The 27,638-nt window shown below is 41.3% G+C and overlaps 1 protein-coding gene across 2 annotated transcripts in view; it reads left to right on the forward strand.

Annotated features, from left to right (window-relative positions):
• Positions 1–27,638, forward strand: part of capn15 (calpain 15) — a 282,315-nt gene that overhangs the window by 37,868 nt on the left and 216,809 nt on the right. For both annotated transcript variants that reach the window (XM_060840629.1, XM_060840630.1), the window contains exon 2: positions 1,456–1,542. In XM_060840629.1, coding sequence (XP_060696612.1) covers positions 1,456–1,542 — 87 coding nt within the window. The remainder of the gene's footprint in view (positions 1–1,455; positions 1,543–27,638) is intronic.

Below are 27,638 nucleotides of genomic sequence, written 5' to 3' on the forward strand. Positions count from 1 at the left end.
CATTGATGGTGTCACATAAATACTAATCTTTTCTTACTACTCCAGGCCTACTGTGGTGATGAGCCCTTACATACTGAATTAGAGAATGGGAAAACAAAATATAGACAGGAATTAGAATTAGCTTTATTGTCATATGTGCTCCAGTGAGTATAGTGAGAAGTGTACAAGTCGCTGCTGACAGTGCCACCATAGGTACAAAGGCCCCGAGGTTCAGCTTTTTCAGTTACAGTTTTTGAAAAATAGAGAGAAAAACATTCCAACATTGCAGATTTTAGGAATAAATTATAAAATGGAGAAAAAGTAGTCTAAAATGAGAAGGGAATTGTGATATTCTGATCAGATGGGGGCAAGGGAGAACGGTTTTGATCAGGGAACTGCATAACAATTAGCTCAGTTGGCTGGATGGTTGGTTTGTGATGCAGAGTGTTGCCAACAATATGGGTTTAATTCTCATACCAGTTGAGGACATCATGAAGGTCCTGCCTTCTTAATCTTGCTCCTCATCTAAGGCATGGTGACCTTCAGGTTAAACTCTCCAACCACTCTAATGAGAATGAACCCCATGGTCCTCTGGGAGTATGGAAGCTTTTATATTTTTCTTCTGTACACTGACTGTGGCCAGCCTACCCAGAGTCACTCCCTGAAGTGAGGAGATTTTGAATCCTTTTTTTTCATATGCAAGTTTTTATAGAAATATAACCTAGCAAAATAATCAGGAAAAGAAAATTGGAGGGCTCAACATAGATAAAAGCTACCAGTGACGCAAAACACAGGTGCATTACTTAGGCTTGACTCTCGGAAATTGAATTGCTGTTTGCGCACAGGTCTTAGGCTATTGACATTATTTTAGCAATGATCACTTTAGTTTTCCTTTCTGAAATGTGTAGCATATTGTTTCTTTAATGCACCTAAACTGGATCATTAAATATAGATGTGTGTAAGTATAGTTATAACACTCTATCCCTGAGGCAGTTTAACTGCAACAGTTTTGTCATCTGAAATTATTTTGTGAAAGTCTCCCTTTTGACAAGGACTATTGATTCTGATTGAATGAGATACAACAGCCAATTTGAATTTTGCATGGAAGTGATAATGGCCATGCTTTATTGAGCCAGAAAAATTGAGAGCAAATTGGATTCTTGGATGGGCAAGAGCAAAAGTTGAATCTCAATTATGAAGTTTATCTTAAACTGAGTATGCAAAGAATATTGTTTTGTTGAACTTTGTATGGGTTAATTTCTTTGAATTGTAACTTGAACCGAAGTACTAACCACCTACCTGTTCTTCCCTCCATTTAGTGAATCAGCATAATCAATTGGCTTATGTTTTAATGAAGTTCTAATAAGATCATTGTTCTTTTTATCAAACTTCCTTGTTATTAAGTGTTTACTGTTAGATGGGGGATAAAATGAGAAAGGTAATCAATGGAATTGAAATTTTTTTTTAATCTTTCAGGTATGCAGAGACAGGGGCGTTCCATTACAGTTCTAAAGAACGACTTCTCGTCCCTGTAGGTACGACTGGTGTCTTTCACACAGGAAGGTAAGTATTCAAGTATTGTTACCGAATAATAACCAAAGCATCAACATCATGCATGAATTGGAACTGGGGTTCTGCGATAACATTTAATGGAAAGCATGGAGTAGGAATAAGTAAACTTGTTCTTGGATGTTTCTGATCACTCACTTTTTAAAAACAAGCAATGTTTTTTCTGCTGAAAATTGAAAGACCACAAAGACTGGTTGTCATACTCTTATTGTGGAGTTGGTAAAGTGCTGGTGATATTTCTAGCATTCCTGCTTGTATGAGAACTTAAGCGAAGCTGATAGTTTTTAGATCTTGCATTAATCATTTTAAAGACCACAGCTGGATTGCTTTTCAGCCATTTTCACTCAACCTTTGAACTGAGAACCTCCTTTTACACAGGATCTGAAGATTGACCTCATTGCTCATGTACACAGACAAAACAGAAATCAGTTCAACAGGCAATTGCCAAGAATGTATTTGTCCTCTTTCTTTTCACAAGAAGAAATTCTTGCAGTAGCCTGGTTTCTGTTTTATACATTGTAATTAGATATTCCAGAGCTCTGGCTTCCATACATTTTAAATAAAAAGATACACAGCATAGAAATATTATCTAAAACTTGTTGTTTTTGTCATGTGTTTGGCCAGATTGAACATCAAACTAATTATATAGTTTCAGAATCTTTCAACCCAGAAGGAGACCATCTGGCCAGTATGTCTGCCTCTCCATATGAACCATGTTATGTTAACCTTTCCCTACATTTGTCTAAGTCATTCTCAAATATTTATAAAAGCTATTAATAATTCTCCTTCTATTATTGATTCTGTTGACATGCATCATCCTTATGGATCCATGACATACTGGGTAATGCCTTTACCAATTGAGTCATTGACAGGATCATTATCTCTCCTGACTGCAGCCTGCTGATCATGGGTAGTGTTTTCTGGTGATTCTCTGTGATTATTAATCAGTGTTGAAACTGTGCAAGTATTAGGATATGAATTTTATGCATTTTAACTGGGCTGATGTCCTATGTAAAGCAAGGCAGATCATTGTGACATAAATGTAGTGTGATCTCAGCCACTAATGGTCATTGTATGATTTCAAGGTCTGAGTGAATTCTAATATGGACTTAGGAAGACAAATGACCTACTATGTTTTCAAAAGTTTGAATACCCTTTTACTTTCCAGAATCAAATATCAATGGTGAAAATAAACGTGCAATTGAGAATCAGTTAGACTCTGACTTAGGGGAGGAGATGGCCTAGTGCTATTATCGCTGGACTGTTAATCCAGAGATCCAGATAACATTCTGGGGGCCCAGATTTGAACCCCAGCAGATGGAAGAATTTGAATTCAACAAAACACCTGGAATTAAGAATCTAATGACGGTCATAAATCCATTGTCGATGGTTCACTAATGTTCTTTAGGGAAGGAAACTGCTATCCTTACTTGATCTGGCCTATATCTGACTCTAACTCTGATTCTTATCTGCCCTCTGGGCCATTAAGGATGGGCAATAGATGTTGCCTCGCCAGCTTCATCCTCATCCTGTGAACAAATAAAGGAAAAACTATGTTCTTTGTCTCCTTGGTACCAGTTAATCCATAAAATGCAAAACCATGATATTCCTCATGTTTGTGGTGGAGATGCAAATGTTCATACATTGGCCTGGACAGATTGAGAAACCAGTAGAAAACAGTCTTTGTTTTGTGCAAGGCTTTCTGACGGTGAAATTGTAGCTCTTGATGTTCAATCTGAATCAGCAATTGATCAGGCCATTCTTTCTAATTATGTGTCTTTTCCTTATTGTGAATAGTTTTCCATCACCATCAGTTAAGATTGAAGTTCTTTTGAGTTTTTAAACATCTATTCTGCCTGCATAATCTAAGATGTTTTTAATCTTGCTTCCTTTTTTTTCACAATGTGGTAACTTGTCAAGTTAGTCCTTTGTCCAAGCATTCGTCCATATTTGGCAGCATCAATGGAGAGAAATCAGAGTTAATGTTTCAGGTACAGTGATCCTTCTTCCGAACTGAACCCGAAATATTAACTCTGACTTCTCGCCACAGATTCTGCCAGACTTGTTGAGCTTTTTCAGCAATTTCTGGTTTTTTTTCTGATTTACAGCATCTGCAGTTTTTTCTTCCAAATTTGGTCTGTTGTAAATTCAACATGAATATGATATTAAGCCTGTTAAGGCATTAGAAAATTGTCAGCATTAATTTTGCAATGAGCATTAAATTATGTTTGAACTTTTTTTTTGTCGGTTATTCATTCATAGGATGGGTGGTAAATAGAATGAACTTCCTTTGAAGGAGATTTTATGTTGCATCTACACATTGCCCAGTGTTGAGCTTTTATCTGTGGTATATTAGGGGAATAGGTTAAGCCCCTGATTTTATGTTGACTGCCAATTGCACAGTTTCTTGATACTCAGGCATGTGTGCCAGCAATACCTTCCCAGTGTGGTGTTGAGCAAGTGGATGGAATGGGTGCGGTCGTCAATGGGCAGGCCCAGAGAGCATCACAAATGTGGTTAAATATTGAGAATTTGGTGCAAAGGCTGAAGGAGGTGCTGCTGCTTGCCTCCAACACCACAAATGGTTCATATTGCATATAAATATTTAAGTTAATTGACTTATCAGGAACTTGGTAAAAAGAATTAATTTTAAAAATATATAAGGTAAATAATTAAATAAATAAAGGTTTAGGGATAGGGACGACAATACAAGCATTGAGGGAGTTTGTGGAGAGCACTGCGACCCCAAACGACAATGTCTGCATCTCAAACATCAGCTCAGTGTTGCATTGAAATCTGAAGAGGAAACAGTGGTATCAGAGGGGCGTTGAGTTCCTTGCACACTTCACATCTGGATATGTCATTGTTCTTCAGTTAAGAATTGCTGTGGACATGGTTGATGGGTGAGGAATAGGAGTGTGTTACTGCAAATCAGACAGGTCAGGAGATTCCAAGTGCAGTTTTGTTGAGAGTTCATCAATTTGCAGTATTAATTCTGTTTCACTTCCCCTAGATCCTATCAGATCTGCTGAGCATATCCATCATTTTCTATTTTTATCCCAGGTGCAATACTGGCTAGGGCTATATTCCACATGTATGACATTATCATCTCCACAGACATGGAGTCTGCTGGGTGGATGCGTAAGTTCACCATAGTGCTGTGATATGGAATGCAGTTTAATTTTCTTTTAATCGTTCAAGGAATTTCATCAGCTAGTTTAGCATTTATTGCCCTTGAAAAGATGTGAATGAGCTGCCTTCTTGAACTACTGCAGTCCATTTGGTAGACCCAAAATGCTGTTATGGAGGTGATGGTGTTCCTATGTATTAGTTGCACATATCCTTCAAGGTGCTAATGGTTACAGATTTGGAAAGTGCAGTCTAAGGAGCCTGGGTGAATTTCTGCAGTGTATCTTAAAGATGATATGCACTGTTGCAAATATGCAGTGGTGATGGAGGGAGTAAATTATTCTGGAAGTAGTGCCAATCAAGTGGGCTGTTTTGTCCTGGATTGTTCCTGAGTGGTGTTGAAACTGCATTTTGGCAAGTGTGGAGTATTTCATTGTGCTCCTGATGTGTAGCTAAACATCTGTGAAAGTATCCCTTGCGTCCTTGAAAATCCCACATGGAGCCCTTGTAATAATATAAACAAAGATGCATTGTTCTAATATGATTTAACTCATAGAGTCATAGAGATGTACAGCATGGAAACAGATCCTCTGGCCCAACCCGTCCATGCCGACCAGATATCCCAACCCAATCTAGTCCCACCTGCCAGCACCCGGCCCATATCCCTTCAAACCCTTCCTATTCATATACCCATCCAATTGCCTCTTAAATATTGCAATTGTACCAACCTCCACCACTTCCTCTGGCAGCTCATTCCATACACGTACCAACCTCTGTGTGAAAAAGTTGCCCCTTAGGTCTCTTTTATATCTTTCCCCTCTCGCCCTAAACCTATGCCCTCTAGTTCTGGAGTCCCCGAACCCAGGGAAAAGACTTTGTCTATTTACCCTATTCATGCCCCTCAAAATTTTGTAAACCTCTATAAGGTCACCCCTCAGCCTCCGACACTCCAGGGAAAACAGCCCCAGCCTGTTCAGCCTCTCCCTGTAGCTCAAATCTTCCAACCCTGGGAACATCCTTGTAAATCTTTTCTGAACCCTTTCAAGTTTCACAACATGCTTCCGATAGGAAGGAGACCAGAATTGCACACACTATTCCAACAGTGGCCTAACCAATATCCTGTACAGCCGCAACATGACCTCCCAATTCCTGTACTTAATAGTCTGACCAATAAAGGAAAGCATACCAAACACCTTATTTACTATCTCATCTACCTGCTACTCCACTTTCAAGGAGCTATGAACCTCTACTGCAAGATCTCTTTGTTCAGCAACACTGCCTAGGACCTTACCATTAAGTGTATAATTCCTGCTAAGATTTTCTTTCCCAAAATGCAGCACCTCACATTTATCTGAATTAGACTCCATCTGCCACTTCGCAGCCCATTGGCCCATCTGGTCCAGATCCTGTTGTAATCTGAGGTAACCCTCTTCGCTGTTCACTACACCTCCAATTTTGATGTCATCTGCAAACTTACTAACTGTACTTCTTATGCTTGCATCAAATCATTTATGTAAATGACAAGTAGAGGACCCAGCACCGATCCTTGTGGCATTCCACTGGTCACAGGCCTCCAGTCTGAAAAACAACTCTCCACCACCACCCTCTGTCTTCTACCTTTGAGCCAGTTCTGTATCCAAATGGCTAGTTCTCCCTGCATTCCATGCTGATGTAACCTTGCTAATCAGTCTCCCATGGGGAACCTTGTCGACGCCTTACTGAAGTCCATATAGATCACATCTACTGCTCTGCCCTCATCAATCTTCTTTGTTACTTCTTCAGAAAACTCAATCAAGTTTGTGGGACATGATTTCCCACACACAAAGCCATGTTGACTGTCCCTAATCAGTCCTTGCCTTTCCAAATACATGTACATTCTGTCCCTCAGGATTCCCTCCAACAACTTGCCCACCACCAAGGTCAGGCTCACTGGTCTATAGTTCCCTGGCTTGTCCTTACCGCCCTCCTTAAACATGTTTGCCAACCTCCAGTCTTCTGGCACCTCACCTGTAACTATCGATGATACAAATATCTCAGCAAGAGGCCCAGCAATCACTTCTCTAGCTTCCCACAGTGTTCTCGGGGTACACCTGATCAGGTCCTGGGGATTTATCCACTTTTACCCGTTTCAAGACATCCAGCACTTCCTCCTCTGTAAGCTGGACATTTTGAAAGATGTCACCATCTATTTCCTTACAGTCTATATCTTCCATATCCTTTTCCTCAGTAAATACTGATGCAAAATATTCATTTAGTATCTGCCCCATTTTCTATGGTCCACACACAGGCTGCCTTGCTGATCTTTGAGGGGCCCTATTCTCTACCTAGTTATCCTTTTGTCCTTAATGTATTTGTAAAATCCCTTTGGCTTCTCCTTAACTCTGTTTGCCAAAGATATCTCATGTCTCCTTTTTGCCCTCCTGATTTCCCTCTTAAGTATATTCCTACTTCCCTTATACTCTTCTAAGGCTTCACTCACTAACATCATGTATTTTTTTGACATCTAGCCTGTGTTCCTCAGATTTTTCTGCTCTCTGATCTGAAGCTGTAACTACAAATGTTATCCACAATGCAACTTTGTATTTCATTTATTTTGATATTTTATTTTTCAAAAATTCTTTTTCCACGCGGGGTTAGCCATCGCACCAGCATACATGTTCGGGAGGTGATGGAGATATTTGACAGGCAAAATCTCAGCTTTTTTGGTATCTTTTGATGGCTGGCAACTGAAATTGAATATCACACGAGGGTAAACTAGTTATTGGAATGTTTTTATATAGTGAACAAAGCAGTTTTATTTCTCAGTGAAATGCTACATTTTAAAGCTCTACAATGACTGTCATAAAGTGGGCATTTAAAGATCGTGTGTTTTCTCTACTCTTAGAAGAATTAAGTTGCATAAATGCTTTGTGAATTAGAAGTTGACTTGTATTAAGCAGGCAAATTGTAAATTTAGTGATACATAGGTTGGATGGCAGCGAGTTACAGTATACTTGTTTTCAATTTTGTATTTAACCTTGTTTGAATCATATTTAGAAGATCATGTGCAGTTCTGGTCACCATGTGATAAAGAGGATATGGAGGCACTGGAGAGGATGGATATCAGATAAAGACTGACAGGCCAGCTTTCATCTCTTGGAAAAGGAAGACCGAGAGGTGATCTAGCACGGGTGCTTAATGTTATGAAAGGTTTTGATAAAGTGGACATGTTGCCTTTTGGGAGGGATTTAATGATAGGCAATTAGTACTTGCAGTCATCAGGAAATCCAATCACGGATTTAGAAGAAGCTTCTTTAGAATGGTGAGATGTTGGAACTTACTGCGCAAAAAGTGGTTGAAGTGAATAATTTAAATGTAATTAATGGGAATCTAGCTATGTATATGATGGAGAAGGAGATGGTTTTAATGCTTGATTTAGAGAAGTGATCCATTGTAATGTAGCTATCCTCAGGATGGGAGGAAAATTAATGCTTTATTTGTTGAACATAGTGTGGTTTCTGATATGATCTCTGATGATCCAGATTAAACTGTACAGCTGACTTAACACAAAATAATGCCTGTAAAGTTTCTAGCAGTTCTTCAGTTGAACTATTGACGCACTGTATGAGCGGCTTAGACCCCCTCATCCATCACCTTTCAGTGCTGCCAGAGGGCCCGTTTAGCAAAAATATACGGTTATGTATATAGAACTACATGTAGCTTACTATCTGTTGTTGTCATCAATTTTCTGCATTACTTGCTCGTAAGGTTTTTACCGGAAGTGTGCTAAGCATTCGTCTGACATTAGTTTGCATCCTAACTCAATGTTTATGTATTCTGTAGGATTCTAAGACACAAAGCTGCCCAGCGGTTTTTAATTGGTGCTGTTTGTTTCCTGAATGCAGTGAGGAGCTGGTTCAAACTTCGTTCGTGATGGAAGCATATGATAAACAGTAACACAGTTATACTTGTAGCTGAAAAAACACAGGCAGGCTTTGATCATATCAGGTTGTCATTTGACCTTTTGTGCATTAAGGTTGTGTTGCATCATATCTGTGTATTGATTTCCTGAGCAGGAATTAGTCAGGCAGAACAGTGCTTGGGACAAACAACCTTTTGCAACACACTGGTTTAGACAGTAATACCCAAACATTTGTTACTGCGAGGAAGAAACAATCTTGCCAATGCACAGCATCTTAGTCCTTTTTGTGACCCCGTGTCTGCATTCTGCACTACATGCTAATGACTGTGTGCCTACTGCCATTCTTTTATGAAGAAAAAGGAGCATTTGCTGAAAGCCCAGGTTAATTTTTACAGTACTTTTGTATTAATTAGCATTTGCTTGTAGGAAACAGCTGGATGAAAAAAAATGGCTCACTAGACTCAAGGGGTATTCCCATTACTTCAAATCTACTGGATAGTACTGATGGCCTTTGGCTTTTAAGTTCAGGCTGGAGGCATATGGACAGCAGACCAATGACTGATATATCATTACAGTGGGGCACAAATTGTCTTTTAAAAAAAAGACTTCCAGGCATCAGGAAGCATTGCTGTTTAGTCAGTTAATCAGTGCTTTTGAGAAACAGATCTCTAACTCTTTCTTCATCTCTCTTTTATTCTCACACCTCTTTCTTTCTCTATCCCTTCTGTCCTGTATTTCTCCATCCTCTTGATATCTCGCCCCATTTCTTAAATTCTCATTGCTATTTTGGTTACAAGAACACATTTCCATATCCAAGTAAGATCCAAAAGTAATTTCTATTGTTCATCTAATTCGCCAATTTTGCTTGAATCTCATGTGTTAACCTTGGTCTTGAATTCGGATTAATTAACAAACCCATAACCTGTAACTATTACAAAAAGCTGCCCCTTCCACATTACTAGTAAATGTCACGAGAGGGGATACAGAGTAGGAATGAAATGGAACTGCTATTACGTGCTTTTTAGTGTCAAAACCAGCTATAGAGTAATGCATGTCTAAAAGTTAAACTGTTGTGTTTTCCTGGTGCATGCAATGCTGTTTCCTGCTCTAGATCTTCAGACGGAAGGTGCCAGCAGAACTCCAATGGAGAAAATCTAAAGACCACTTGCCTGAAACTATTCCTATGAACACAGTATCTTAGTTGTAGTGAATAGAGTTTATTCATATGATCAGATTAAGAAGTGTGATAGAATGTCACTAGAATAGGAACATGGTAAATGTTCTGAAGAGACTGAAATAATAAGATGTCAAAAGCACTATACCATTAGTTAACCCTTCAAATAAGGGAAGAATATGTGGAAGTAAGAGGCAGTTGTACATGAGATCTGGTAAATATGAGAGTTTCTGCCTCATTCGGTAATAATTTATCAATTCTTTTTCCTTTTGTTACTCAGTCAAAATAAATTCTGACTGCACCACGTTGACTTATTTCCTCTGCCTTATGTGAGGCAGAAGAAGCCTGCTCATAAATAATTTCATTCTCAACTCCTCAGCTGCTAGAGGATACTTCCTAGAGGCAAAACAACTGCAGGTGCTGGAATCCAAAGTAGACAGGCAGGAGGCTAGAAGAACACAGCAAGCCGGGCAGCATCAGGACGTGGAGCAGTTGACATTTTGGGTGTAACTCAAAAGCGTAAGGAGAGCTGCAGATAAAGGAAATGGCGAGGGCAGGGTGGTGAAATGGAGATAGGTGAAGACAGGCAGAGGATACTATCTTTGTCATCCAAACAGCCCATCACTGCACCGCCTGCATTCCCTGCCCCACTGCTCTAAACCCTCCCCCTTCCAAACACAACAAAGACAGAGTCTCCCTTGTCCTCACCTGCGACCCTACCAGTCTCCGCATCCAACGCATCATCCTTAAACACTTCCATCAACTCCAACTAGATCCCACCACCGCGAACAAGTCTCTTTCCCCCCGCCCCCCCCGCCAAAAGCACCCCTCCCTCCCTTCTGCAAGGACCTTTCCCCCTTCAACTGTCCTTGGTTTGCACCACTCTTCCCACCAACCCCCAGGTACCTTCCCCTGCAACCAGAAAACATGCAAAAGCTGCTGGACACTACCCCCTCACTCCCATCCAGGGCCCCAACAGTCCTTCCAAATGAGACAGAAGTTCACCTGCTCTCGATATGTTCTTCTCTACATTGGTTAGACCAAACGTAAACTTAGAGAACGGTTCATCTCAACTGGGCCCGCAGGGGCCGACCGGACCTCCCAGTCATTGCTCATTTCAATTCCCCTTCCCCACTCCCTTTCCAACATGACCATCCGTGGCCTCCTCCATTGTCACATCAAACCCAACCACAAAGTGGAGGAACAGCACCTCTGCCTGGGCAGTCCACAGCCAGGAGGACTCAACCTCCCTTTCCAACCTCTTGCCTTTCCTGCCACCCAACCCAGCCATTTCCCGGATTTATTCCTCCTATTGACCAACCAGGTTGTACCCTCTGCATGTTTTTACTTATCCCCATTTCACTACCCTGACCCCACCATCCCCTTTACCTGCAGCTCCCCCTACACCCACCTCCAGTCCTGAAGAAAGGTTGACTTCTCCACCTCGTGCTGCTGCCTGGCTTGTTGTGTTCTTCCAGCCTGCTCTCTGACTACAGATGATACTTGCTAATGACTCCTAAAATTCAGAATTGACTTTACAGCCTGCTATGACAACATTTAATCAAAATTGTGCGATTTTATGCTGATGTTCCTTTCCTGCCTAGTGTTAGGGTTGATGCATTGCCCATGACTTGGGTTGCTGCTGTACCACTCTCTGGATTTGCTTAGAAGTTGTCACTTGACTGTTTGCCCTGGCAATCTGGACAAAGTTTAAGAATCACAGAACACCAGATTATAGTCCAACAGATTTATTTGGAAGTAGAAGCTTTTGGACCACTGCTCCTTTGTCAGGTAGCTGTGGAGCAGGGTCATAGCTCACAGAATTTATTGTAAACATTCAAAGTTTCATGCAACTGATGCGAAGTATTGAACATACCTAGATTGCTGTGAAGTCTTTACTCACTTGGAATAGGGATGCAGGTTTTTAGTGATTTAATATGTAAATCCCAGAACTTCTTTCAAGTCACAGTCCTGAGCTAATTTAAGGCTTTATGGAAAACAAAAGTGACAATTCAGCTCAGACAGTGCATTATAAGTGTGAGGTTAGAGTCTTCTGTATCCCAACTTTGGAAATAGAACCAGAATGACTCAATGTAGGAATTTATAAAATGTCATATGACTGACTACTATAGATTGTGTGCTTTTTGAACAAAGTAGAATGTATCTGCAAATGCAAATTTGCCTGATAAATGTGTGTGTGTGAGTGAGTTTTGTGTGTGTGTGCATGCCCACACGAGTGTGACAGAGTATATGTCCGTGAGAGGGTGTACACGTGAGAGTGTCTGTGAGTCAGGGTCTCGATGAGTGTGATTGTGTGATGGTATACCTGTGTGTGAGTGTATAATGTAATGGTTCCAGTTGAGGCTGTCCTCTTGGCTATCAACCTCTGCGCAGCCACTCTGCATTGTGGCATATCCGGCAGTCCGCCTTTGGAGGACGACTACCTGAAGATCTGAGGCCGAATGTCCTTGACCGCTGAAGTGTTGCCCGACTGGGAAGGAACATCCCTGTCTGGCGATTGTTGCATGGTTTCCATTCATCCGTTGTCATAGCGGCTGCTTGATCTCTCCAATATATCCTGCCTCGGGGTATTCTTGCCTGCAGCATATGACAGAGCCAGCGTTGGCTGTGTCACACGTGTACCTGCTGCGCACGTGGTGGGTGTTGTCCCCATGTGTAATGGGTGTATCTGTGTTGACACTCTGAATGTCTTGCAGTGGTTGCCATGACAGGATTTTAAGGTGTTGTGATTGATGTTGTCCTGAAGGCTGGGCAGTTTGCTATGAGCAATGATCTACTTAAAGTTTTGCATTTATAGAGTCATAGAGATGTACAGCATGGAAACAGACCCTTTGGTCCAACCCGTCCATGCCGACCAGATATCCCAACCCAATCTAGTCCCATGTCCTTCCAAACCCTCCCTATTCATATACCCATCCAAATGCCTTTTAAATGTTGCAATTGTACCAGCCTCCACCATTTTCTCTGGCAGCTCATTCCATACACATACCAACCTCTGTGTGAAAAAGTTGCCCCTTAGGTCTCTTTTATATCTTTCCCCTCTCGCCCTAAACCTATGCCCTCTAGTTCTGGACTCCCTGAACCCAGGGAAAAGACTTTGCCGATTTACCCTAACCATGCCCCTCATAATTTTGTAAACCTCTATAAGGTCACCCCTCAGCCTCCAACGCTCCAGGGAAAACAGCCCCAGCCTGTTCAGCCTCTCCCTATAGCTCAAATCCTCCAACCCTTTTAAAGGTGAGAAGTGGAGGTGTAGGGAAGGTCTTGGCGAGGTGCTCATCCACATCGCTATTGTGTTGCAGGTTCTGAAGAACATGACGTAGTTTCTCCACTGCCGGGAAGTGATGGACAACATAGGCTACCCTCTTGGTCATATTCTGTGTCTGTTTCTTGAGAAGATCATTACAGTTTCTCACTGTGGCATGTCTGAACTGGTGATTAATGAGTTGAGCATCACATCCTGTTCTTATGAGGGCATACTTCAGCACCTTCAGTTGTTCATCGCGTTCCTCCTCATCTGAATAGATCCTTTGTGTGTACAGGGTTTGTCAGTAGGGGATGGTTATTTTAACGTGTTAAGGATAGAAGCTAGAGAAGTGCAGCATTGTGAGGTTATCCGCAGGCTTGAGGTAGAGTGAGCTACTGAGGTGCCTGTCCTTCATGGAGGTGCATGTGTCCAAGAATGAGACTGCATCTAAAGAGTAGTCCATGGTAAGTCTGATGGTGGGATGAAACCTGTTGATCTCACTGTGCAGTTGTTTCAGCAACTCCTCGCCATGGGACCAGAGGAAAAACGTGTTGTCAATGTTTCTGGTGTATAGTGTTGGCCGGAGGTCCTGTGTAACAAAGAAGGCTTGTTCGAACTTGTGCGTGGAAGTGTTGGGATATTGGAGTGCAAATTTGGTCCCCGTGGCAGTTCCATGTGTCTGGATGAAGAACTGGTTGTCAAAGGTGAAGCTGTTGTGGTTGAGGATAAAGCAAATGAGTTGGAGGGGGTTGCCTGAAGATTGGCAGTTGTTGGTATTGAGTGCTGATGTTGTTGCAGCAATGCCATTGTCATGGGACATCTGATGTAGAGTGCTGAAACATCGATTGTGACAATAAATGTTCCTGGTTCGACTGCTCCACGGGTGCTGAATCTAAGAGGTTTGCAGTGTCGTGACAGAAACTGGGGGTCCCCTGTACAATGGGTTTCAAGATGCCGTCGACATAGCCAGAGAGGTTCTCACACAAAGTCCTGTTGCCTGGTGTCCTGAGCCAATATTTATCCCTTGATCAGTGTCATTAAAACAGATAGGTTTGTCTTGAGCCCATTCCCTGTGTGATCATTCCCTGCAAAATCATGTTGGACCAATAATAATGACCAGGTGTATTGGCAGTATTTTTATTTTGGCTGTGGTGTTGGCAGAGATTTTCTGCGTATGACTAAATATCTCACAATAAATCGTCTTCAACTTGGGGGATCTCAGCTCTGTGTATCTGTTTGTCAGAATCTCATGCACCAATGCAAATGGGAACTGCTCATTTTTAGTTTGATCCTTGTCACTAAATACAAAAGTAAATGCAGGAAAGATTAATTTTGTGCAACCTTTTCTGTCCCTGGGCGGGCTGGCTGGCCGGCCAACTACATTAGCGGAGCATTGATGATTATGCTCCCTGTCAGCAGGTAGCCATCGGGGCTAGCTAATTGTGATCACAATAGTGGAGCAACAAACTGTCTCTGCTGTATCATTGTTGCTTGAGGCTGTGTGACTGTAGATTAGCACAACACTGTTGAAAGAAGAGGTTTGCATTTTTGCCATGAGTGTTTTCAATTGTGACTCAAATCCTATCTGATTTGTGTAAAGAATTACAGTTAAACTGAGCTTAAGTTTTGACTGACTAGGATTTCTATTAATAACAATGTGTTGGTTTCCTGTTTCCAAGGCCTCTAATTGTGGAATTTTTGGTTATATCTAGAGTATTTCACTGCTACATAGATTGCACAGATATGTTAATTTAACCTGTAAAGAGCTGTAGCATTACCTTAGTGAGTGTAGTGTAGGAGAGTAGAAATTGCAATAATGCTTTATTATGAAAGTTGACTGAATAAAATTGCTGATTTGCTCAGACTTTACTGGTGAAATATAAAGATATATCGCCGTTAGTGATTGCGTGATATCCTAATGGCTTTGTAACAAGTGAAGTACTTCTGCAGTGTTGTCATTATTATTGGTCCAACATGATTTTGCAGGGAATGGGCTCAAGACAAACCTATCTGTTTTAATGACACTGATCAAGGGATAAATATTGGCTCAGGACACCAGGCAGAATTGCCCTATTTTTCTTTGATATATTGCTGTGATTTTTTTTTGTTTACATTCACCTGAGACAACCTACAGAGCACTTTTCTCTTCTATATTGGTGTCCAGTGTCAGTCTGGATTATGGGCTGAACCTCTAGAGTGAATCTTGAATCCACAACCTTTTGGTTCAGAGACAGGAGTATTTTAGTCAACAATTTCCTTTCTGATGACCAGGTTTGTATAGCAATGATCTTCATTCGCTAGTTTAAAGGGACAGGTGACCTGCATTATCCATGTATCTATTTAGTGTTTCTTAAGAGCACCTGAGTCTCTGCTGATGTTTTAATTTGCATGCCAGTGATTTTTTTTGTGTGGGTGGGAGTCTAATATTACATGGTAGAGATGAAATTATAATTAGTTGTTCTGTAATGTCAGAATTCCAGTATGAATAGGTAGAGTTTCCTGCAATTCTCTTCCCTGTACACATAGATGTGTATAGCTTAAATCTCGTCAGCTGTGCATCTTTGCTAATAGTTGTTGGGTTGACTGTTGCAGCTAATACATAATTTGCGCAGTATACCAAGAGAAGTGAACAGCCATAGTAAACGTCGGGGGACACTGGTGTCCATGACATCCACACCATGACCAGTACTGATGACTGAGGGTTTGGTCACCACCTGATCCAATCTACTATCTCCATCAGCCTGGCACCAAAATAGTGGAAGCAACAGAGACAGTGCACCAAGAAAATTGGCATCATAGGTCTCAAACATTACATCAAGTTAACTATTCTGATTCAACATTTCATTACTAATCTCGAGCTACAAACCCTTGGTTCCTGGTCAGCCTTAAAGTCTGCCAATACAACACCTCTTTACCAGGAAACATAGTTTCTGGTTTGCCAAAAATATCCATGAGATTCAGGACTTAATTGATAGAAAACACAGAGCTTTCATTGACTGGAAATTCAATCATGGTTGAAGAAAAAAGAAGCAGTTCTACAGGCAGCAGAGAACAGTGGTATAAAGCTCACGACATAAAGAACAGATAATGGGAAGAAAAAATATTGGAGCTCCAGTAATGTACAGATACCAATGACATGCTTGGTTTCTTCCATTGCCAAAATCAAGATCCGAACACTTGAGGCCCATACTGCTGAGAGTCAAACATGAAAGAGAATTCTTCAAAGACACATTGGCAGTCATTATTCATTGGAGGGATAGTTTGATGAACCGCTGAACTGACACCCAGTTTTTGATTCAAATGTCTTCAATCCATTCCTAAAATCCCCATTTGGCTTGGTGTTGACACTTCCTGATCTGGAATGGAAGTGAAAAAAGCTATTTGACAGTTCAAAACAACTAAGATCCTGGAGTTGATGGAATCCTTGCTGAATTTCTCAGATGGAGGAGATGCAGCCTGGGCATGGATACAAGCTCGCATCTTTCTCTGGGAAGAAGAATGCATGCCAAATCTAGGGGATGCTGGGATTGTTCAACAAGTTTGATGTTGTAACTGCAGGGGAGTCTCTCTGCCATCTGCCATGAGGAAGCTCATTACAATGATCTTTCTCAACCACCTCAGTAACTTCCACCCAATGAAAGTTACCATTGATATGATCTTCAATGTTTTAGCAACTCATGAAAAAAAAGACAAGCACACCATGTTAGATCTTATTTGACCTCATAAAACCTTTCAACTCTTGTCAGGAGCATTCTTCGCAAACTGGTTGTCCTAGAAAAATTTATAAGTATCCTTTGCTTACTGCAACCACCACAAACCATGTCACAGGACAGACCTTAAGGCTGTGTTGTGGTGTCAGTCTTTCTCTTCCAGTCTCCACATTGCTGTCTGCCTCTCTCCTCCAACAGGTTATCCACATGAAGATAAATAGGAAACTGTTCAACTTATGCAGCCTTTAATCCAAAAACTAAAATGATTACCATATAAGTTGACACTTGTGTGCACTTAATCATAAATTTAGTTCCATTATTGACTTCTATTCTGAAGTCGGAGAACATGGGCATTTTAGTGAACGCTCAAAATTAAAATCCTCTTCTGCCTAGCTGTTTTAGCAAAATGTCTCTGTTTGCCCCCAACTGTTGATTGAAATCAACAGCAAGATTCTGGAAAATGTGGACCACCCATCTCCTCTCAACAAAGGCAGACATAAGGTGATCAAATTTATCATTGCTCCAGTGTGGCAGCTCAATTGACTGAGGTAAGGAATATTCGAGGACCAGGAATGCAAACCTGAGACTTGTGTAACAGTTTACTAGACAGCAGTGATTTCCACATTTCCATGCACTTCTGAGACTTGAATGACCTGCAGCAGTGCCTCCAAAGTACTGGAAAAGCTTAACAGAGGTACCTTTGCAAGATCCTCTAAGCCCCATGCCAAGAAAGGAGGTCCCACACCGGCATCTTTTGCGAAAGAAGCTTGCCCAGCATCAAGTTGCTAATCTCTCATAACTATCTTTGTTGAGAGGGACATGGTATTCATACCAGACTTGGAAGCAACTGCTCTAATTAGGTTTGGTCACAGGAGACATTTAGGAGTACGTGAAAATACTTTAGGTATATATTCCAAGCACTCGTAAAAAGGTTAAACTTGTGGGAAACTTGGTTTGTGCCTGACCAAATAGAGAGAGGCTCTGGGGCCCACAATTCTTGAGTACTTGAGCCAAGGGCAGGGCCACTGTACTTTGAACTGGCGATGAGCTTCTGTTCTGGGAGAAGCCTGTGGCTAACAGCTGCACCAGGGTCTATGATTTCTGTCCTTGAGCTCGATAGACACTGAGCACAATGAAAGACTTTGTCAGGAATGTGCAGAGGCATGAAGGGAGTAAAAAAAAATTCCAATCCATCTGTCCAATCTTTCGAACATCCCCTAACAGCATGTGGCAGTGTCTGCTGATCATTCATTGGACTTAGCCATTTCATAATAATTCAAATCAGATTGGAAACATGTCATCCTGCATCCAGAGGGAATGCCTAGAAGAAGAACAGTAAACATCAAAGCAGTTATGCTGTAATATTATTACTGTTTCCCATAAAAATTGAAGAACTAAGTGAATAATTTAGGAAATGTTATCAATTATTAATCAAAAGAAATAATTGAAAATCTGCCTTTGATTCTCTGTATAGTACAAAATGGAAGACTCTACAGATATTGCTTATGTTGGTTATTAAATCTAAAACCGTAGGAAGTGAAATATGACCATTGCTGTTTTGCAGTTTGCGAAAAAGTATGAATGATCTAAAGCTTTGGATCACATAACTGATTTATTCAATTTTAGCTTTTAAAAGCTTTTAGGGAAATATGAGTTGTAAACAATCTGGATGTAGTTTGACTCAATCCTAGCAACATTAATCTGAGAGGATGTGTTAGATACTAATCGTTAAAAGCAGATGGGCACTGTTTCCAACTTCAATTTCCTCCTGTCTCAACTTTTGGGAGGTCCTGAACATTCTGAATCATTGCTGTCCTCTGCATGGATCAAACTTGGCTCCTCAACCTTGTTTTTGATTGGAACTCCAAACGCAGTTTAGGCACAAAGTTTTGGTCAGTTCACTTTGGAAAAAGCAAAGATGAACAAAAGGTAAAGTAATAAAATATCGTTGGATCTGACTCTGGATTGACTCATATTTTTATATCAGTCCTCAGTCTGCTGAAGGACTTCAGCTCTCTGTTCTACAGAATGTATTACAGAATGTAGTGTAACCAAATTTGCAGACAAAAGAAGTGGAAAGGCAATTTGCAAAGGGGATACAAGCAGTTTACAGAGGGGTTAAGTAAGTTACATTGGTAATTTAAAGAGTCAATTACTGCAATAAGGACTGATGATATCTTGGAAGGGTCTTCAAACGAGGCTTTGTGGGTAGAATGTAGGAATGTTAAGTTGGTGAGGGGGGGGGGGAGGAGGAGGAGGAGGGGGTAGGAGGGTGCAGGGCACAGTCACATTACTGGAAGTGTATTATAGGCCCTAAAAAGGCAGTGGGAAATAGAGGAGCACATATGTAGACAGTACAGAGGTTTGTAACAGTAATAATTGGGTAAATATAGTAGGGGATTTCAACTTTCCCAACATAAATTGGGATCATCTTAGCATTTAGAGGGGGCGGATTTATTGAAATGTATCTAGGGGAGCTGTTTGCATCAATACGTAGAAGGCCCAACAAGGGATGGTGCACTGCTGGATCTGGTTCCGGGGAATGAAGCCGGACAAGTATTCAATATGGAAGTTGTGCAATATTAGCAACCACAACATGGTATGGTTCAAATTTGTTTTGGACAAAGAAAAATAGCCTGCAAAAGATTAGCTTTGGATTAAGGATAAACCATTTTTATTAAAGTAAAGCAGGACCTAGCCAGAGTTGACTTGAAACAACACTTTTTGCAGATAAGTTTACAGCAGAGCAACGGGTGGTGTTCAGAAAGGAGCTGGAGAGGGTACAGGTCCAACATGTACCCTTTAGGAGGAAATAGAAGAGCAATAAGTTCATTGGAGAAAATTCTGAAGGAGAGAATTAATATCTACTTGGAAGAGCATGGGTTAATTAGGGATAGTCAGCATAGTTTTGTCAGAGGGAGAAAGTGAGGACTGCAGATGCTGGAGATCAGAGCTGAAAAATGTGTTGCTGGAAAAGCGTAGCAGGTCAGGCAGCATCCAAGGAGCAGGAGAATCAACGTTTGGGGCATAAGCCTTTCTTCAGGAAACAGAGGGAGGCCATGCCTAACATATTTGTTTAGAGTTTTTCGGAAATGTAATCAAGTGTGTGGATAAGGGAAGTTCAGTTGATGTAGATTTTCTGGATTTTTGCCAAAGGTTTTGACAAGGTTCCACTTGGGACACTGCAAAGGTTCAAGCATATGGAATTCATGGAACCTTGGCAAGATAGATCAGAAACTGGCTTAGTAATAGAGCAAAAAGGGTAGTGGTAGAAGGCTGTCCGAGTGACTGGGAGCTAGTGTCCAGCAATATACCACAAAGATCAATACTGAGACCCTTATTGTTTGGTATATTGTTTGCGGGGGGGGAGGTGGTTGATGTTAAGCAAGTTTGCAGGTGATGCCAAGATTGGTCGGATAATTAATTGTTCTGTAGAAAGATGTAGATAGGTTGGTCAGATTGGCACAGCATTGATAGATAGTATTTTACCCTGATAGGTTCAAGGTGATGCACTTTGAAAGACGAAGCAAAATTAGGGCCTATATAATAGATGGCAGTATACTGGGTAGCTCAGAGGAACAGAGGGATTTTGGAGTCATTATTCACCGACCCCTGAAGTTGGCAGAGCACATGAGCAGGATAGTTAAGAAAGCATATGAGAACACTTGTTTTCAACAGTCATGGTATAGAGTATAAGAGCAAGGAAGTGATGATAGAGTTGTACAAGAGTGTTGGTTAGGCTACAGCTGTAGTTCTGCTCATCTCACTACAGGAAGGATGTAATTGCACTAGAGTGGGTAAAAGGGAGGTTCACCAGGATGTTGCCTGGGATGGAACAATTGAGCTACAGGGAGAGACTAGATAGGCTTGGATTATTTTCTTTAGAGCAGAGAAGGCTGAAGGAAATGCCGCTGTTGGATTGAGGTGGACAAAGTTTAAAAATCACACAACACCAGGTTATAGTCCAACAGCCTTATTTGGAAGTATAAACTTTTGGAGCATTGCTGTTTAGTTAGACAGCTAATGGTGCAGGATTGTTGGAATAGCTATTCCGCTTGGTTGAGGGATCAATCATGAGAGGGCATCGTTTTAGGGTAAGGGGGAGGATATTTAGAGGGCATTGAGAAAAAACTTTTTAACTCAAAGGGTGGTGGGAATCTGAAATACATGGCCTGAGAAGGTAGTCAAGGCTAGAAACCTTACAATCTTTAAAAAGAAATTGAGTGATCACTGGAAATATCATAGCGTTGAAGGGTTGAACTATAAGGAGAGATTAGATAGGCTTGGATTATTTTCTTTAGAACAGAGAAGGCTGAGATGTACAATATTATGAGAGGCATTGATAGTGAGTAAGATGTGGAGGTGTACTTTGCATCAGTGTTTACTGTGGAGAAGGACATGGAAAATATAAAATGTGGGGAAATACATGGTAACATCTTGAAAAATGTCTGTATTACAGAGGAGGAGGTGATGGATGTCTTGAAATGCACAAAAGTTGATAAATCTCCAGGACCTGATCAGGTGTACCCTGGAACTCAGTGGGAAGCTAGAGAAGTGATTGCTGGGCTCTTTGTTCAGATAGTTGGATCATTGATAGTCACAGGTGTGGTGCCAGAAGACTGAAGGTTGGCTAATGTGTACCTCTATTTAAGAGAAGTGGTAAGGAAAACCAGGGAACTATAGACCAGTGAGCCTGATGTTTGTGGTGGGCAAGTTGTTGGAGGGAATCTTGGGGAACAAGATTGACATGTATTTGGAAAGGCAAGGACTGATTAAGGATAGTCAGCATGGCTTCGTGCGTGGGAAATCGTGTCTTACAAACTTGATTGAGTTTTTTGAAGAAGTAGAGTTTTAGAGATGTACAGTACGGAAACAGACTCTTCATGCAACTCCTCCATGCCAATGAGATATCCCAACCCAATCTAGTTCCATTGCCAGCAGTAACGAAGAATATTGATGAGGGCAGACCAGTGGACGTGATCTATATGGAATTCAGTAAGGCATTTGACAAGGTTCCTCATGGTAGACTGGTTAGCAAGGTTAGATCCCATGGAATACAGTGTGAACTAGCCATTTGGATCCAGAACTGCCTTGAAGGTAGAAGACAGAGTGTGGTGGAGGAGGGTTGTTTTTCAGACTCGAGGCCTGTGACCAGTGGTGTGCCACAAAAATTGGTGCTGGGTCATTTATTTTGTTTTGGATGTGAAATAGGAGGTACAGTTAGTAAGTTTGCAGATGACACCAAAATTGGAGGTGTAGTGGACAGCAAAAAAGGTTACCTCAGATTACAATGGGATCAGATGGGCCAATGGGCTGAGGAGTGGCAGATGGAGTTTAATTTAAACAAATGTGAGGTGCTGCATTTTGGAAAGGCAAATCAGAGCAGAACGTATACACTTAATGATAAGGTCCTGGGGAGTGTTGCTGAATAAGTGACCTTGGAGTGTAGGTTCATAGTTCTTTGAAAGTGGAGTCGCAGGTGTACAGGACTTTGGTTAGGCCACTTTGGAATATTGAGTGCAATTCTGGTCTCCTTCCTATCGGAAGGATGTTGTGAAACTTGAAGGGGTTCAGAAAAGATTTACAAGGATGTTGCCAGGGTTGGAGGATTTGAGCTATAAGGAGAGGCTAAATAGACTGGGGCTGTTTTCCCTGGAGCGTCAGAGGCTGAGAGGTGACTTTTTTTGAGGTTTATAAAATCACGAGGGGCACGCATAGGGTAAATGGACAAGATCTTTTCCCTGGGGTGAGAGAGTCCAGAACTAGAGGGCATAGGTTTAAGGTGATAAAGGGACCTAAGGGGCAACTTTTTCACGCAGAGGGTGGTGCGTGTGTGGAATGAGCTGCCAGAGGAAATGGTGGGGGCTGGTACAATTACAACATTTAAAAGGTATCTGAATGGATACATGAATACTAAGGGTTTAGAGCCAGTAGGCCAAGTGCTGGCAGATGGGGCTTGATTAGGTTAGGATATCTGGTTGGCATGGATGGGTTGAGTCAAATGGCCTGTTTCAGTGCTGTACATCTGTATGACTGTAAGTGCAGGAAATTGGGATTAGCACGCTTCCAGTTGTAGTTATTGTCAGTCCAGACTCGAAGGGCCTTTTCTCTGCTATATGGGTTAAGTAAGTGGGCAAAAGTTGGCAAATGGAGTATAATGTGGAAATGTGAAATTGCTCATTTTGGTCGAGAGAACTAAAAAATAGTATTATTTAAATGGAGAAAATTTGCAAAAGCTGCAACACAAAAGGGACTTGGGGGTAAAAGAAAACAACTGAAAGAACTGTGGATGCTGTAAATCGGAGACAAAATTAGAAATTGCTGGAAAAACTAAGCAGATCTGGCAGCATCTCTGAAGAGAAGTAGGAGTTAGCATGTCGCGATAGATGACTGAGAAAGGGTTACTGGACCCGAAATGCTAAATCTGATTACTTTCTACAGTTGCTGCCAGACCTGCTGAGCTTTTTCAGCAATTTCAGTTTTTGTCAGGGACTTGGTGGTGGGTACGTGGAGACAGTGCGCTGCCAGCAATGGTAGTAGAGTCAGATACATTAGAACATGTAAGCAACTTTTGAATGGGCACGTGGATAATACTAAAATGAACGGTATGTAGGTTTGTTTGATTTTTGGATGCGAGCATAAGAGGTACAGTTAGTAAGTTTGCAGATGACACCAAAATTGGAGGTGTAGTGGCCAGTGAAGAGGGTTACCTCAGATTACAACAGGATCTGTACCAGGTGGGCCAATGGGCTGAGAAGTGGCAGATGGAGTTTAATTCAGATAAATGCGAGGTGCTGCATTTTGGGAAAGCCAATCTTAGCAGGACTTATACAAATAATGGTAAGGTCCTAGAGAGTATTGCTGAACAAAGGGACCTTGGAATGCAGGTTCATAGCTCCTTGAAAGTGGAGTCGCAGGTAGATAAGATAGTGAAGAAGGTGTTTGGTATGCTTTCCTTTATTGGTCAGAATATTGAGTACAGGAGTTGGGAGGTCATGTTGCGGCTGTACAGGACATTGGTTAGGCCTCTTTTGGAATATTGCATGCAATTCTGGTCTCCTTCCTATTGGAAAGATGTTGTGAAACTTGAAAGGGTTCAGAAAAGATTTACAAGGATGTTACCATGGTTGGAGGATCTGAGTTACAGGGAGAGGTTGAACAGGCTGGGGCTGTTTTCCCTGGAGTGTCGGAGGCTGAGGGGTGACCTTGTATAGGTTTACAAAGTTATGAGGGGCATAGATAGGATAAATAGACAAAGTCTTTTCCCTGGGGTGGGGGAGTCCAGAACTAGAGGGCATAGGTTTAGGGTGAGAGGGGAAAGATATAAAAGAGACCTAAGGGGCAACTTTTTCACGCAGAGGGTGGTACGTGTATGGAATGAGCTGCCAGAGGAAGTGATGGAGGCTGGTACAATTGCAACATTTAAAAGGCATTTGGATGGGTATATAAATAGGAAGGGTTTGGAGGGATATGGGCCAGGTGCTGGCAGGTGGGACTAGATTGGGAGGGGATATCTGGTTGGCTTGGATGGGTTGGACCAAAGGGTCTGTTTCCATCTCTATGACTCTATAATAAAAGGTCAGCCCAACATCAAGGGCCGAAGGGCCTGTACTGTACTGTTCATGGGTTCTATGGTTCTATTCAAAACACATCTGCAGCAGGTAATTGGGACGTCCACTAGAATGTTAACCCTTATTTAAAGGGGTTGGAGTATGAAAATAGTGAAATCTTACTGCAATAGTACAATGTGCTGATGAGACTACACCCAGGGTACAGTGAGTAGCTTCTATCCCCTTATTGAAGACCAGTTATTATTTAAGTGGTTTAAAGAAGGTTCACTAAGAAGATCCCCATCCGGGAGAGATTGTCTTATGAGCAAAGGTTAAACAGGTTGGGCTTTCACACATTAGAATTTAGAAGAATGAGAGGTGACCTCATTAAAATATGAAGGATTTGAAGTGGCTTGACAGGATATGAGTTATAGGGGAAAGGGCATGAAAGTGGACGTGAGGAGTTTCAGTCAGCCATGATCCTATTGAATGACAGTGCAGGCTGGAGGGCCAAACAACCACCTCCTGTTCCTGTTTGTTTAAATGGTCTTCTGGGCTTAACATGCAGACAGTTACTTAGTATAATAAATGGAATGTGATTTGTTTGAAGTTCCCTCCCTTCAATTTCTTTTGACCTTTTCTTTGTGATGAGCTGTGAGTGACCCATATTTAAAAGTTGAGTGTTTGGTGTACCAATTTCTTCCGGGTTACCTCAAGCAGCAGCTGGGGAACTCATAGTCGTTTATGACTTCCTGTGGATTTTGTGGCTCATACACGATTAATAACTACAATGTTCAATATTATAACTAAATATTGAACATGGCAGCAAGGAAACATTTTACCAGAATTGACTTTACATTCTAAGTCTTCATTGGGCATTTCCACTGGCGATGATGTGGTTCTAGGATTGAGGTCCATAATTGCAATTGTATAGAAGCATGTAACGCTTTTACTTCAATGCGCTTATGGTTATGTGCATGTTCTGATATGTTTTGTATACCAGTAAGCTTTGTTGAGCTCAGCCAGGGCAGGAATGAGGAGACTGCAGACATCTTGCTCATTGCTGAACTAGAGAGAGGCCATAAATCAGCCACTGCTCTCATACCCATTGAAACATGTTTGAGAGGACAGGAATGGATTCACCAAGACCCAGAGGAACTAGCAGAAGCAGTGGTCATGTTGGCAAGGTGTTAGAACGACTGATAACCAGTGGAAGCAATAGTCTGGAAGGGGCAGAGCCTTCATAAGAGGAGTGGTGAAATCACCTGTCGGTGTGAACGCACAAAATGAAAATATAAAATTTTACGAGCTGTTTGACTTGAGGAATTCTTTCTAATTACAAGTTATCTGTTATGTGTTAGTTTCCTTTGTGCCAAATTTTCCCTTTATACCAAGGGCTGATGTGGCAACAATTGCAAATGTACAATGCCTGCACAAGCCAAAGGGAGAGTTTGCCTTTGTATAGTGCCTGTCCCACCTCAATGATATTACAACTTGCATCATTTGGGTGAGTGGAATCAAAAATCAATGTTGTAGACAAATGAGAGAGTCCTTTTGTATGCACAGCAATCCCCGAAAAAGCACAGGAGTAACTGGCCAAGGAATGTATTTTTATGGTGTTGGAACATGAATGTGCTTCCCTCTGAAAGATAGGGTGATGGTTTCATTTTACTTTGAAATGTGGCTTCTCTGAAATATGCTCCTCTAGTATTGATTTTTAATCAGTTAAGCCTAGCTGAGAGGCTCTGCTCCAAACCTTCAAACAAGGCTTCAAAGCAAAAACATATAAACCTGGAATTGAAGCATGTAATGCTTTTACTGAGAAACTCAACAGGTCTGGCAGCATTTGTGGCAAGAGCAATAGACTTAATGCTTTGGATCCAATGACTCTCCTTTGGAACTTTTCTTTTAACAAGAAATGGGATTGGAAGACCGGATGGAATCAGAGGGAGAGGAGGAACAATCCAGAGGGACATCAGTACCTGAGTGTTTGAAGCTTGCATTCTTTAACACTTGAAAAGAAGTGAAAAGGTTTCTTGTCAACATATTGAATGAGACTAAGAATGAAATGGAACTGGGCACGAGGCCAATTTTGAGACAGCCTAAGGTGATGCTGATGGAGAAGGAGATCGAGATTGTGGGGACACATGGCATTAAGAATGGATGTCAGGCTGGGGAGAGAACAGCTGTCTGAATAGTGTTGTATGTTGTAACCCAGGTGGATTTGAAACATGAAGGATGGAACATCAGTTAAGATCCACATGGGGCTGGGCAGTCACTGAGAAGAAGATCTAACTGTGACAGCAAGGTTTGGCAAACTTTATCAAAACCGGGTAGGAGAATAAAAAGCAATGAAGGTGAACGAACTGAAAGATTCATAAGGAAATCCCATCAGAGAGAAGAGCAGAACTCTGTAGATGCGGAGATCTGAAATTAAAAGTAGTATTTTGATTTCATTTGAATGCTTCACTCTGGCATTGTTGTATTGTTTGCAGTAAGTTTACTACTGGATATCAGAGCTGAAAATGTGTTGCTGGAAAAGCGCAGCAGGTCAGGCAGCATCCAAGGAACAGGAAATTCGACATTTTGGGCATAATTCCTGATGAAGGGCTTATGCCTGAAACGTCGAATTTCCTGTTCCTTGGATACTGCCTGACCTGCTGCGCTTTTCCAGCAACACCTTTTCAGCTCTGATACTCCAGCATCTGCAGACCTCACTTTCTCCCTACTGGATATCAGTCTAATATGAATGTGTAGCATGCAATTTAGCATGAGGACATGTTGCATCTGGAGTAGCCATAAATTGACATATCGTTTGTAACTGTGATTTGGTGATATCTGAACTTTATTTCTGACATCAAATTCATTTCATACATGCAGTTGATGATTTGATTGATTGGACTTTGGAGGATTTCACAGTAAATTTGTTTAATGCATGCTAGCCAAATTTATCCAAGTGGAAATTGACTATGTTGTCTTAATCTCTTTATTTGTCCTTCTCTATTAATTGATTCATCTCATTCTATACTTATGGAGGTGGCTGATAACTGAGCTCCAGCTATCTCATTTTTGGGCTATAATTCAGCAGTGTGCTCTATTGTACTCCAGGACTGAGGGAAACAGGATTGCTGGTGGAAACTGAACTGGAAATCAACAAGTCAACACATTAAATAGTGACCAGAAGCAGTTAATATGTGACTGCTTTCCCTCGTTCAATAATGCTTGAGCCACTTATTGTCAATAAATATTGGAGAAGTTCCATGCTGTATTAATTATTTCTGCTGCAGAAGTTTGTTCTGTTTCATATTACTGATTTTGAAGATTCCAGGCATGAAATATGTAATCTCCAGTTTATGAT

This window comes from Hemiscyllium ocellatum, chromosome 20 (genome assembly GCF_020745735.1).
Source record: "Hemiscyllium ocellatum isolate sHemOce1 chromosome 20, sHemOce1.pat.X.cur, whole genome shotgun sequence".
Classification (NCBI taxonomy): domain Eukaryota; kingdom Metazoa; phylum Chordata; class Chondrichthyes; order Orectolobiformes; family Hemiscylliidae; genus Hemiscyllium; species Hemiscyllium ocellatum.